Source organism: Nicotiana tomentosiformis, chromosome 6, assembly GCF_000390325.3.
Source record: "Nicotiana tomentosiformis chromosome 6, ASM39032v3, whole genome shotgun sequence".
In the NCBI taxonomy this organism is placed as follows: domain Eukaryota; kingdom Viridiplantae; phylum Streptophyta; class Magnoliopsida; order Solanales; family Solanaceae; genus Nicotiana; species Nicotiana tomentosiformis.
The window spans coordinates 74,939,712-74,954,642 of NC_090817.1; the positions used below are offsets into that span (position 1 = coordinate 74,939,712).

The following is a 14,931-nucleotide window of genomic DNA, read 5'->3' on the forward strand; positions in this document are numbered from 1 at the left end:
ATATTGTAATATAAATATTTTTAGTATTTTTTCGATTCAAAAAAGAATGGCCTATTTTTAAAAAAAGATTGATACATTCCTATATTTTTTTAATATGAAGTATTTATAGTTATACAAATAATATGTTTTATTTAATATTATAAGTTTTAAAAGCTTTATAGTAATACAAATATTATGAGATATTTAAGATGAATTTAAATTAGGAGTATTGAAATGGTTTTCTCCAACTACAAACTACCTAGAGCTTTTTCTTTAACCCCTTTTAACATAACCTTTAATCTCATAACAGAAACATACTGCTTGAGCATAGAACTATAAAATCAAAAAGACACCATCTTCCCCTTCCGTTTTCCCTAACTTTCTCTCTACACTTCGGTAGCTTTAATGAGAACGCATATCGACGAGGTAAAATCCCCTACTCTCTCTACGCCACTGAATGAACTTTTCAGACGTTGAGGGATATTTGATTTATTGTGTTGTGAATTTAGTCGTGTATTTTGTTTAATTTATTTATTTGGGTGGCAGAAATTAAAAGCGTTGAAGAGGAGGTATGAGGATATAATAATTGAAACAAGAAAGGAGGCTTCAGCGAGGATTATGATGTGCGAACAAAACGCTCTTTGGTATCAGCGCGAGCTTCAACTTGCAAAACAGGAGGCCCTTCACATGCAGCAACTCAGGCTCCAACAGGTACACATTTTTTTATATTTTCTTGAAATGGGGTTTCGCTGTATTTGAAGTTCCATTCAAATAAGGGAACTCTTAAGTTGTTGGGTGTAGAGTTCACAAGCCAAACCGAATTGTTGGGCAATCAAACTCTTAAGTGCTTTGCAATGATGATAAGTGATAACAGGGAGGGGAGAGAGAATAGGGAGATTATAAAGCAGTGAAGAAGATACAGGTAGAAGGAAGAGATCAAAGAAGGTAATGGTAAGATGGGCTTCTTTGAAGAATCGAAGCACCCAAGGGTGTGATCTAGTGGTCAATGACGTGGAAAGATAACCGTGAGGTCTCAAGTTCAAATTCCAGTTGAGGCAAAATAACACTAGGTGCTCTTACCATCTGCCTAAGCCTTGGTGGGTAGAGTTATCCTGTACCTGTGCTTGTGGGAGACACTAGGTATCCGGTGGAGTAGTCGAGGTGCACGCAAGCTGCCGCAGACATCGCCGTCATTAAAAAAAGACGGGGGAGGGGAAAGAGAAAATAATATCAGAATTGGTTGGGAAAAAGATCCGTGTGCTTCAGGAAATGGAGTATCCTTTTAATATCTTTTAGGGCTTTGAGGAGAAGTAAGTAATCAACTCTTTTCTGAAATAGAAAAATGGTGGCAAGAGGCGAGTAGGGAAGAGGAGATTGGAAGATTAGCCATGCTAGAATCAAATAAACATGAGGGAGTTTAAAATATTGGAATGTTGTATCAACTGTGAACCTCGTGGGAAGGAGAGTTTGTGGACTACTAGTTATGGAAGCAAAAATAGGATTTATGGAATGAAAAGGCGTTAAATGATTCTAGTAGAAGCGTCATAATAAAGGTTGAGTCGAGAGAGCGTGAAGCAAGAATGGTATATTTGGGAGTTTTGAGGAATTTAAGTAGTTGGAAAGGAAGGAGGGAAAGTATACCATAAGAAATGATAAAAATCATGTACATTTGGTGCAAAATTTAATGTCGCATTGTGTAGTTAGGGAAACATTTTCTTCTCAGCTGGTTAGGCGGTCCTTGAGCTTGTAATGTAATTTAATTTGTGAATTTACACCTACTTGATGTTTGTTAATAGAATTCTTTTTACTTACCAAAAAAGTTTCACCCCAAGATTATGCTTTGCCCCATAGATAAAGCACTTTGTTAGCTTATGTTAGAATATCCAGTTATGTTCTCTTGAGTATAAAATTATGATATTTTCAGAGGTAAGTTTGTGCCTTAGCCTACTGCAGGTTATATGTCATAATTAATAAAAACACACATAAGATGGAAGTGGTACTTACCTAATATCCAAGTAATGTTTTAATTTTGAAACTTAATGTCTCTGATTGGACTATCCTCATTGACAGATTAGTGAAGCAGAATTGTCATCCTTGAGTCAACAGAGGAAGATTGAAGAACTCGAAGCTCAACTTCAGGAAGCAGAAGATATTGTATATGATATCAGAGTAGAGTTGAGAAAAGTTCAAGCTGAACTTGAGAGAGTGAGCTGCAACAAAGAGAAGGATGTACACAACTTGCAGGATCACAATACTGCTACTCCTGGAGAACTACGAGAGGAGAATATAGTCTCATTGCCTCCAAAATTACAGTATGATTATGTGACAACTTCTAACATGAAGGTTGCCAATATGAACCAGAATATTGAGTGCTACCAGTCTTGTCACACAGAGGTTAACATTAGAAGTCCTTACATTGCTAGTGCGGATTTGCCCTCTATAAGTTTGAGAAGCAAAGCACCAGAATTATACCAAAATGGATGTACGCAGAGACTTCCTGCTTCCAGAAGAAACCTGTTAGATAGGGAAATCCTTCATGAAGAAATATCTCCCAAACATATTCCAAATATCCCAACCAATTGTTGCTTGAGATCTCATTTAACTACAGCCAAAGACAATGTTCCTAGTGAAGACCCTTCTGAGACGGCCCATATATTATCCACAGGAAAAGCTGAACCAGGCATGAAGATCGGATTCACAGAAACTTCAGATGATAAACCAGGGTCTGCTGAGGCAACAGGTGTTCATAATACAATAGATGAGCAGGCAGGATTAATGGGGAAGAGGGATATTTCAGAACAAGATAATAGATCTGTGGAGCGCTTAGAGGTTCCTGCTAACAAAATTGATATTGATAGTGTTTGTGATCGGTTGTTCTATCTCAAAAATCTTTGCAACCAGTTGTTAAACTCCAAATCTATGGTATCTAATCTAAACAATGAGATTCCTAGTCAGCCTCTAAATGATAGAGTGATTAAATACACATTCCAAAGAAAGAGGAAGAGGGTATCTGCTGGGAATGCTTCACCAGAGAACTCCTTAAAGAAAACAAATGAGGAGAAACTAAATAATCTTCTGGAACCACAGAATTTGACAGTGACCGAATCATCAGAAGACAGTGGGGAAACTGCAGAGGTTGCTCAGCAGGTTGGTTATTTGTTTATCTGTCGCTGTTGATGTTTCTGCCTATCTTTGTGTATACCTTTAGATGTTTATTACTGGTACACCTTCAAAATGAGATATGCACAACAAGAAATTTTTCAACGTGCTTGGAGCGAAATGTTTAAGAATAGATGAATTAGATCAGATAGGAGCCTAAATTCCTATAACTCACTGCAAGTTACAAAAGGTATTCTCTCCTTCATTTTTTGATGTCATGGTGCACTTGTTCATTCATTTAGCTAATGAGGCTAGGATTGCTGGGCCTATTCAGTAGCGTTGAATGTATCCAATGGAGCAATGACACTAAAGTCTTTTATTGGTAATAGGGCTGGCCCAAAATGTTCTAACTGCTGAGGGATTTTTAGCAACTGAATTTATGACCTTATGTTCAAGGTATTTGCATACGATGGAGACAAAATTTAATTAACCTTGGACGAAATTATTGAATATTGTGGAGGTTTGATAATTTATGGTCAATCCAGAAGAGCTTTAGGGGCTAGCAAACAGTGGAAACTTGATTCATATGAACTAGAGCAGGCACATTTTATATTACTCCCTCCGTTTCAATTTAGATGAGGTAGTTTGACTCGGCACGGAGTTTAAGAAAAAAGAAGAAGACTTTTGAAACTTGTGGTCTTAAAAGCTTAAGGGGTAAAAGTTTTGTGGGGCCATGACATTTGTGTGGTTATAAAAGCTTCTCATTAATGGTAAAATGGGTAAAATGAAGAGTTTAAAGTTGAATTATTTCCAAATTTAGAAATGTATCATTTATTTTGGAACAAACTAAAAAGTAAAGTACCTCATCTAATTTGAAAAGGAGGGAGTACTAGTTTCTGGGCACGCGCTTTGTGCGTTACCATATCATTAGTACATTATTAAAAAACACATAAATATTACTTATACTCCAATAAGTAATATTCCCTCCGTCCCAATTTATGTGGAGGTGTTTAACTTGGCACGGAGTTTAAGAAATAAATGAAGACTTTTGAAACTTGTGGTCTAAAACAAACAATACATATTTGTGTGGCTGTAAATCAATTCATTAAGGGTAAAGTAGGAATTCTTAAGATAAGTTATTTCTAAATAAGGAAAAATGACATTCTTTTTGGGACTGACTAACAAGGAAAGAGTACCATATAAATTTGGACAAAGGGAGTGTATTTAAGTTATAATAAAAAATAAATAAATAAGATTAAGTTCTTGAAAATAACTCAATAATTTGAAACGGGAGAAAAGCAAGCTCAAGTTAATGAATGATGAGATAACTTTGCTTGACAATTAAGATCTCTTTACAAAGAAAAAATATGAATAGCAATCATAGATATCTTACCAATCCAATTAGGTTTTTTCTATTGAAGAGACGTAATTGTTAAGAAGCATACATCAAGTTGATGTCGAATGAAAGTCATATTTATTAGAAGTTGTAAAATAATTCGATCAACATATATCTTCCTTAGAATGGCTAGCAAATCTTTGTCAGTTTCGTGGTATATACATGCAAAGAAGTAGTAGTTAATTATGATAGGGATACCTAATAGATACTGATCCCAGATAATTTAATTGATAAATATAAATCATTATTTCACGTACTTGTGTATATGTTCTAATTCAAAATTATGAGTCTTTCCATATATAAATTAGGAGAAAGAATATTAGTTGATTTATACTAACTGAATTCTAAAGTAAATAAGGAATGATCAAAACCTTTTACTGTATCTTGCAAAAATTTTGTACAGTCATAGAAAGTGAAAAGGGGCTAATTAAGAAAAAGAAGAAAAGATGAAAATTATGGCATCTTTGTGATAAGGGCATTGCCAAACAGGTGACAGAAATAAAGAAAAGAAAAGGAGCTGCAGTCTCTAAGAGTTGTACTAATGACGGCAAACTTAGTTTTTTTTTATGAAGTAAGATGTTATATAACTGGCATCAAGAAGATGCAGAGAATTACAAAAGAAGTTTGGAATAGCTGTTAATACAAAATCCTACAAAGCGCTGGGAGCTGATTCCAAAACCAAAAGATCTGATATTAAGCCATAGTAAGAGACCTAATGAAATCTAAAAGGGGGAGAACATCATTTACAGGGCTTAAATTACTCCAACTGAAAAGATTCATTAGACATTTAGATTTCAGCGAACAATTAGGAGTGGAAATGCCATCAAAACATTTGTGATTTCTCTCTGTCCAAATACAATCTTCCAGATCTTCCTGATGGATCTATCAACTTTCCACGGCTTCCTTTATACTCTGAGGGAATGTCCAACTGATGCCACTGACAGCAAAGCTTACTGAAAATACCGAGACCTTATCCCTCGTCTCAGTATCCGTTTCTTCCCCGGTCTCTGCATCTGTTTCTTCCCCTGTCTCTGCATCCTCACCATGTATTCCATCATAGAGTCCTCAACATCAGAAGCCAAAACAGATGGAAGTTTACTTCCTGTCAGTGGGCCAAGTAAGTCCGCTGACGAAAGGTAGTGGCTATCCAACTATCATCATCAAATTACATATATTAGGAAATTACAGTTTTTGATACAGGATAAACCACATATCGTATTAAACAGCATGAGGTGCAACATAATTTTGAAAAATAAAAACTTCTTGTGGGCTGGTACATATCTTCTCATGAATGTTAGGATGAATTTATGCCACAATGTGGAACTCATCTCTTTCACTTCCTTCGATGTTATTGAATCTCTTGGTAGTGTCTTAACCAACAAATATTACTCTGAAGGCATGCCGAGAAACCGGTACTGTGGTGGGCTGGTGTCAATGAACACAATGATGAAATTCAAAATCTCACACGATGGCGCACTCTTCAAGCCTTCCATCTTGACCCCATAAAATGGCGTCTTAATGCTCAACCAATGTTCAACCATATTCCAGTCCCTGCAAACATATTTAGAGGCTTCCTAATTAGAATTAAAAAAAATGATGACAGTACAAAAGTAGCAATAACCGATAATAGAAGAACAAAATAATTGAATAAGCGAAGTGGCTTGAATGAGAAAATTTCCGTTGGAGATATAACTCCAGTATGTGGAACTTTGTGAAGGAGCACATCTCTTCGTAACAATGAGTAAAGAGCTGTTGGTAAGCAATGGTAGCGTCTCTTTGTTTAAGGTTGTTTGCTAAGCGCATGTTTTTATATTAGGGTATTTAATTTAAATAGGTCTATAATTTAAAAGGATATTTTGGTAATTTAATATTTGATTTAAGGGCTTCCCACTTTTAATATAGTATAGATGATGATGAAGATTTGTGGTGAAATTCAACCATAGTAAGTAATGACTCGTTCTAATAAGTCACTTATTCCTCTCCTTATTTTTCATTTAAAATGACATGTTAAACTTCAATTCTTTGTAGAGAGACTTCACAAAATTCTAGCTGCTACCTCTCAGAAAAATTCAGATGTGGAATGGAATAGGCAATTCATTAGTTGGTTAAAAGTTGTGAGAAAGCACGTGAGAAAATATGTTATTGATATTGGATGATAAATACAATACAAGAGGTCCCTATTTATAGCTATACACTACAAGAAGATATTACTCCTCTTCCAACGTGGGACAAGACTACACTATACATATCTGTAAACTAACACTCCCCCTCAAGCCGGTGCATACACATCATATGTACCGAGCTTGTTACACATGTAGCTAATACGAAAACCAGTAAGAGACTTAGTGAAAATATCTGCTAGTTGATCATTCGACTTTACAAACTTTGTAACAATATCTCCTGAAAGTATTTTTTCTCTGACAAAGTGACAGTCGATCTCAATGTGTTTAGTCCTCTCATGGAATATCGGATTTGACGCAATATGAAGAGCAGCTTGGTTATCACACACTAGTTCCATCTTGCTGATTTCTCCGAACTTAAACTCCTTGGGCAACTGTTTGACCCAAACTAACTCACACGTCGCCATTGCCATTGCCCGATATTCGGCTTCGGCGCTAGATCGAGCAACTATATTCTGTTTCTTGCTCTTCCACGAGACCAAGTTACCTCCTACTAGAACACAATATCCAGACGTAGAACGTCTATCAAAAGGTGATCCTGCCCAATCAGCATCTGTGTACCCAACAATTTTCTTGTGGCCTCGATCCTCGAATAGTAATCCTTTGCCTGGAGCTGACTTTATATACCGAAGAATGCGAACAACTGCATCCCAGTGACTATCACAGGGAGAATCCATAAACTGACTTACAACACTCACCGGAAAAGAAATGTTAGGTTCAGTCACTGTGAGGTAATTCAATTTGCCAACCAACCTCCTATATCTCGTATAGTCTCTAAGAGGCTTACCCTTTCCAGGCAGAAGCTTAGCAAACGGATCCATAGGAGAGTCAATAGGTCTGCAACCCATCACTCCAGTCTCCTCAAGAATGTCTAAGGCATACTTCCGCTGTGAAATAACAATACCTGAGCTAGACTGAGTGACCTCAATACCTAAAAAATACTTCAATCTGCCCAGATCCTTAGTCTGGAAGTGCTGAAAGAGATGTTGCTTCAGATTAGTAATACCATCCTGATCATTGCCAGTAATAACAATATCATCAACATAAACCACTAGATAAATACACAGATTAGGAGCAGAATGCCAATAAAATACAGAGTGATCAGCCTCACTACGAGTCATGCCGAACTCCTGAATAATTGTGCTGAACTTACCAAATCAAGCTCGAGGGGACTGTTTCAAACCATATAGTGACCTGCGTAATCTACAAACACAACCATTAAACTCCCCCTGAGCAACAAAACCAGGTGGTTGCTCTATATAAACTTCTTCCTCAAGATCACCGTGGAAAAAAACATTCTTAATGTCTAACTGATAAAGAGGCCAATGACGTACAACAACCATGGACAAAAAGAGACGAACATATGCTACTTTAGCCACGGGAGAGAAAGTATCACTATAATCAAGCCCAAAAATCTGAGTATATCCTTTTGCAACAAGACGAGCCTTAAGCTGATCAACCTGGCCATCCGGGCCGACTTTGACTGCATAAACCCAACGACAACCAACATCAGGCTTACCTGCAGGAAGAGCAAGTTCCCAAGTGCCGCTCGCATGTAAAGCAGACATCTCGTCAATCATAGTATGTCGCCATTCTGGATGGGATAGTGCCTCACCTATAGACTTAGGGATAGAAACAGTGGACAAAGAAGATATAAAAGCATAATGAGGTGACGACAGGCGATGATAACTTAAACCGACATAGTGGGGATTAGGATTAAGTGTGGATCGTACACCTTTGCAGAGTGCAATTGGTTGACTAAGAGGAGACAAGTCCGCAGTAGGTGCAGACTGTAGAATCTGATGCGGGGCGTGAATTACCTGGGCCTGATGCTGGATGTGGATGACGATGATAAGTCAAGAGTGGTGGAGCTGCAGAAGGTTGAACTGGAGCTATAAGTGGTGGAGCTACAACTGGAGCTGTAGGTGGTGGAGCTACAATAAGAGTTGTAGGTGGTGGAGCTGGAGTGACTGAATCTCCAAAAGATGAAACTGGTAGTACCTTAGAAATATCTAAGTGATGACCTGAACCTGTGAAGTATGATTGGGTTTCAAATAAGGTAACATCATCGGACATAAGGTACCACTGGAGGTCAGGAGAGTAGCATCGATACCCCTTTTGTGTTCTCGAGAAACCCAGAAATACGCACTTAAGAGCACGCGGAGCTAACTTATCTGTTCTTGGAGTAAGGTTATGGACAAAACAAGTACTTCCAAAGATACGGGGTGGAAGAGAGAACAAAGGTAAGTGGGGAAACATGACAGATAATGGAACTTGGTTCTGGATAACTGAAGATGACATACGATTAATAAGATAGCAAGATGTAAGAACTGCATCCCCCCAAAAACGCAACGGAGCATGAGATTGTATGAGTAGGGTACGAGCAGTTTCAATAAGATGTCTATTCTTTCTTTCAGCTACCCCATTTTGTTGAGATTTGTACGGATAAGATATTTGATGAATAATCCCATGAGATTTTATAAATTGCTGAAATGGGGAAGTCAAATACTCCTGGGCATTATCACTACGAAATGTGCGAATAGAAACCCCAAATTGATTTTGAATTTCAGCGTGGAAGGTCTGGAAAATAGAAAACAGCTCAGATCAATTTTTTTATCAAAAATATCCAAGTGCGCCTGGAATAATCATCAATGAAACTGACAAAGTAGCGGAATCCCAAGGTGGAACTGACCCGACTAGGACCCCAAACATCTGAATGGACTAAAGTAAAAGGTGACTCTGCTCGATTATCAAGACGCCGAGGGAAATGGGAGCGCGTATGTTTACCGAGCTGACATGACTCACACTCTAGAGCTCACAAGTGAGATAAACCAGATACCATTTTCTGAAGTTTTGACAAACTGGGATGTCCCAACCGTTTATGTAATAAATCTGATGAATCAGTAATAGGACAAGTTGTAGAAGGAAGACAAGATGTGAGTCCATGTGATTTATCAAGGATAAGGTAATAAAGTCCGTTTGATTCACGTCCGGTACCAATGATCCGCCCCGTACTGCGTTCCTATATAAAAACATGGTCATCAAGAAATAAAACAACGCATTTAAGTGATTTGGCTAAGCGACTAACAGTTATGAGATTAAAAGGATTATTGGGAACATAAAGGACTGAATCTAAAGGTAAGGAAGGAAGTAGACTTACTTGACCTATTGCAGTTGCCATGGTTTGAGACCCATTGGCCATTGTGACTTTTGGAAGAGATTGAGAATACGAAATAGTAGTGAAAAGAGATTTGTTACCAGAAATATGATCTGATGCACCTGAATCAATGACCCAAGACTCAGAGGATGAAGATTGGGAGAAACAAGTCACACTATTACCTGTTTGAACAATAGAAGCTATCTCAGAAGATGTCTGCTTACATGCTTTGTACTGAAGGAACTCAATATAATCTGCTAAAGAAACCATCCGACTATTCAAAGCATTGGTTCCCATGTCGCTACGAGATGTCTGCTTACATGCTTTATACTGAAGTAACTCAATATAATCTGCTAAAGAAACCAGCCGACTATTCAAAGCATCGATTTCCATGTCGCTACAATTTGTAGTAATAGGGTTAATTTGAAATAGTGGAAATAAGTAACTCTTGTGAGAAAACTGAAGAAATAGCTTGAAAAACACTGTTTACAACAGCAAAAAGCAGAACACTGTTCTGCGCCGGAAACACTGTAGCTGACGGAAATATTCAAAGTGGTCGGAATGAAACAAAACCAGTGAGGGTAGGATCGGAATTACCAGGCGATCCTACTGTTCAACTGGAACTTTTCAAAATCTGGCCGGAAAAGTACTCACGCGCCGGCGCGTGGGTCAGATCTCGCCGGATTTTTTTTTCTTTTCCAGGCGCGTGAGGGCTTGTGGACGTGTGTTTTCCGGTGGGGTTGACTGGAGTTTGGTCGCCGGAGCCTGAGGAGTCTTGTGGTGGTGTTGGTTTTTACACAACACCAACAGAAAGTGATTTGCTTACGGACAGCCTTCTAAGTCGCCGGAAAATTGCACGGCGAAGAGGTCTTTCTTCCCGGAAGTCGCTGGAATGATGCACAACAACGAGTTTCTCACTAATGCTCTGATACCATGTGAGAAAGCACGAGAGAAAATATGTTGTTGATATTGGATGATAAATACAATTCAAGAGGTCCCTATTTATAGCTATACACTACAAGGAGATATTACTCTTCTTCCAATGTGGGACAAGACTACACTATACATATCTGTAAACTAACAAAAGTAAAGATGAGTACTAGTTAAGCATTATTTTTTTTCAAACCAAGTACGTAAATAGTATCTGCTAAACTATGTACTTGATCTTGATAAATTTCAGGATTTTGTACAAACGTGATGATAGTAAGAAAATAGCATATTTGGTGTCATTGTTGCATTGTCCTATGCAATATGTGACAAGTTTCAATGGCTACATTATTAATAGATATAAGTTTCACGTGCAAGAATATGATAAAAGTTTGATAACTGAGAATTTTGGGATGGTTATAGTTGGTGAGACTGATGAAAAGAACAAAATATTGATTACTATGGATAATTAACTGAGATTTTTCAATTACGATTTTTTGGGAGAAGAAGAATGATTTTGTTTCGATGTGTGTAGTTTGACGTGTTTGACCCAAAAAAGGGTGTTAAAATAAATGAATATGGCTTTGTAACTGTTAATCGCCAGTGATTTCCTGAGATGTTTTGAAGGAAGAAGTAGTTCTATCCAGAAAATTAAGATGAACTGCCTTTTTACTTTTCGTTTTTTGTGTAAAGAAGAACTCTTACAAGGTGCAGTTTCCCTATTAGACATTATTGCATCCTTGTAAGAAGAACAAGGATGTAAACTTTTGCTTGTTTTGAACTTGTAAATATGGCTTCCAGCATAGCCTTAATGCTGAAGATTTGTAATACTGTTACCTTTCTAAAAAAAAAGCCTTTTGTATAATATAAGTATTTTATATTAACGATCCTTCCAATAGAGGCTGGAATGTTGTACGAAAGGTTCAACCTTGTGATTCTGTTGACGTTGTGCAGAAAATGGATGATGATTTGGAGGTAGATAATTCTTCGCAAATGAAAAGAAAAAGAACTCATGAAGGTTTGGAGCTTTATCACACCTGCCTTTAATTTGTCAAATCCTTTATGATAATGAAAGTTCCATACTGGACTCCATCTGATTTAGCAAGTTCAGCTGTAGGAAAGGGTACGTTATCAAAAGCGAAAAGCGCAGAATAGCAATAAGGTTCATGGAGCTTGAAGCAAAAGGAGAGAAGTGAAGCACACGAAGTGAAGGCAAATTATAAGGGAAACTAAAAGTATCAATCAATGAATTTATTATATTGCAATAAAAATAACTAATTTTAGCATCCAATATAAAATAATGCCGTCATTAATCCAACTCCTCGAAGTTGAGATTAGAAGAAGCGACCGATTCTCCTAGGCCCTTTCTGCTCCATTGTTTGAAGCGCAAACTTCTCTAAAGCCCATGGCTTCACCTATGAAGCGATAACCACTTGCTTTGTATCTCCAGCGCTTTAAACGACGAAGCGATGACTTTTAATTGGGAAAGGGAAAGGTTTCTTTTAAATACTCCTTTTCAACTTCAAATTCAAATACTCTTTTTTCAGCTTCAACAAAATATTATCCAAATGCCTACTAAAACTCATCAATGGATTGCTTCTCGATACGTGGAGATTTTAGCCACTTGTCACTGTCTATACTCTTGCTTTTGAGTCCAAAAGTAACCATTTGATACCATATTGTAATGGCATTTGTCTGATTTCAGGTAGTGAAGCAGCTTAGTTGAAGAGAAGATGAAAAGGTCAAAACGGAGCTAAAAAGTAGTACAAATCTTTCCATTTTTCAAGTCGATATATTTGCCAGGTTACCAACCTAAACCGGAAGTCTGTGAAAATGACCCATTGCGGGTGCAATGGACTGAGTGCAGGCAGCAATCAGAGTGCAAGAACAACTGAAACATTATCCCTGAAGCAAGACCAAGTGTGGACTGCAATGGAATTGTTCGGCCGCAGTGGTAGCCGCAATATACTCCGCACTGCTGCAGCTTGGAAGGATCAGAGAATTGTCAATTACTGAAGTGTTGGAAGCCAGTGAAGTGAGGCCGGAACACCTGAAGTGCGGACTGCAATGGACAAGTGCGGGCCGCAATCTCTGAAGAGCAGCCCCAATGCACACTTGCAATTGAAGACCACTTAAGACAGCCAGATGCAGTGCGGACTGCAATGCTCAAGTGCGGCCACACTGCATCCTTAAGGGCATTTTCGGCACAGATTTCCAGGACACTATAAATAGTATATTTAGGTCTTTTTACAGCTTGTTTGGATGGTTGTTACCTGTCGTATTGTTACTTAAATACAATGTTTGTTTTGATTGTTACTTAAATTTTATTATATCATATCGTTAAATCCGTCGTTACGTAATAACGAAAAATGCTTCTTTATGTAACGATGGATTTGGTGTGATGACGTCGTCACCTTGGTTTTTTTGTCTCATCTTGCCCTTCCTTATTACTCCCTCCATTTTAATTTTTTGTGAACCTATTTGATTGAGCACGTAGTTTGAAAAAAGAGCAGACTTTTGAACTTGAGGTGTAAAATGAGGCACATATATTTTGTGTGGTTATAAATCATTGTAAAGGTAAATTATTTTCAAATATGGAAAGAGGTCATTCTTTTTGTCACAGACTAAAAAGGAAATAGGTTCACATAAATTGAAATGGAGGGAGTATTAAATAATCATATTTTATCCTTTCTTCTACTATTTTATGTATAATATTTCTGTTTTGTATCCTATTTTTGCTTATCACAAGTCTATTTTTCATATTGTTGGTGCGCAACATCACGAAACGATGACAAACGATACAATCTATCCAAATATTGTATTCATCAAATAATACAATACTATGCAGTACAATACAATATGATACATTATGAAACGACATGTTACAACCATCCAAACAAGCTGTTAGGGTATCTTTTGCCTTGGAACTTGAAGTGAAGCAACCTTTGTGTATTTTGGGGTATTTTCAAGGAAGATCATCATTAACAATATATTTTGCATTAATTTTGCAACTAGTAGTTTAATTATATTTTTCTATATTTTGTTTTTTTTATCTCTTTAGTTATAAGTAGCTAGACTTATAACTATGTAAAACTTTATCGGTTTTCAATATTGAGCTTGATTATGATTGGGTTACTTATTATTTAGCAGTTTTTATGCTTATTAGTGGTTGTAAACATTGATTCATGACCTTTTGATTTGATTCTTGCTTGAGAAAGAGGAGTTATGTTTGGGTAATAAAGAAAAAGACTAATTGAGAGTTTGATTAGGCCTAATTAATGAGAGTGAACTAAAGATATGAATCTCGTTATTAACTTGGACACCACAATGCCTAATTTTAATGCAATCCTGACTTGAGAGAGCAATTTGGGTTAGACTACTTGGTAATTGAGAAACATCAAGTGGATAAATTAGAGTGTGTGTCATAATAATCCCAATCATTTAAGCAAGCTTGATAGATTATACCTATTCAGTTGAACACCTAGGTAAAGAATACTACCCTAGGCTTTTCTCTAATAAGTTCAACCGTAGCTTAAATATTACATATTAGGTGTTTGATACTTTGGCTCTTAGATAACTCTTAGCATAATCATTAGTTTTAATTGCTCCAAAATTTGTTGAAAGCTAAATTAGGATATATTGAGTCTCTCACTTAGGTGTTTACCTTAACATCATTTCAAAGACCATGACTTTTAGTTGGGTAATTATATTGCGACGACCGTATCATATCTCTTATTGAGGTGTGTTGTGGATGTTATCACTTCTTAAGTGATTACATGTTCATATGTGATGAAATTGACGTGCTAAGTACCTGTTATCTCTTTGTTTTTATGTGTCTTTCATGTTTCTGTCAATCGTGTTCTATCGTGTTGTCTTGCCTGCCAACCTCTTAGTGTCCTTTCAAGACCTTCACATAGAGATGATTCATCTGAAGAAGCATCTTCCAAGATCGAAGCTCATTTAAATTTAAAACTTGTTTACATATTGTATCTTCCAAGTTCATTTTGTGGTAATACTGTTGTTAATTTTAATCAACAAACCAGAAAACAAGTGAATGTTTGTGATTAATGAAAGAGCAGAATATTAAAGGAATGAAGAACAGAGAAGAAATTTTAAAAAGAGAGAGCATAAGACTAATACAGAACAAGAATATTTTCATTGTAATCTAAGTTACAATTTATAAGAAAAACTTA

At 36.9% G+C, this 14,931-nt stretch overlaps 1 protein-coding gene across 3 annotated transcripts; it reads left to right on the top strand.

The window, feature by feature from the left end:
* The first annotated feature begins 251 nt into the window (after window positions 1–251).
* Window positions 252–13,086, top strand: LOC104117036 (uncharacterized). 3 transcript variants are annotated; one of them, XM_070177488.1, is made up of 5 exons: window positions 252–405; window positions 526–690; window positions 2,050–3,126; window positions 11,693–11,756; window positions 12,444–13,086. In XM_070177488.1, exons 1-5 carry the CDS (start codon window positions 385–387, stop codon window positions 12,458–12,460), a joined length of 1,344 nt encoding a protein of 447 aa, XP_070033589.1. In that variant the 5' UTR covers window positions 252–384; the 3' UTR covers window positions 12,461–13,086. The 3 variants fall into 3 exon arrangements, with proteins under 3 accessions (XP_070033589.1, XP_070033588.1, XP_070033590.1); XM_070177487.1 differs by having other exon boundaries at window positions 11,850–12,508; XM_070177489.1 differs by lacking the exon at window positions 11,693–11,756.
* Window positions 13,087–14,931: the final 1,845 nt, after the last annotated feature.

Excerpts from the sequence above, each read along its gene's own strand:
- LOC104117036 (XM_070177487.1), top strand. The coding sequence starts at position 385 with ATGAGAACGCATATCGACGAG. Across the intron at positions 3,127-11,692 it reads CTGCAGAGGTTGCTCAGCAG|AAAATGGATGATGATTTGGA; the intron begins GTTGGTTATTTG and ends GACGTTGTGCAG. Across the intron at positions 11,757-11,849 it reads AAGAAAAAGAACTCATGAAG|CTGTAGGAAAGGGTACGTTA; the intron begins GTTTGGAGCTTT and ends TAGCAAGTTCAG.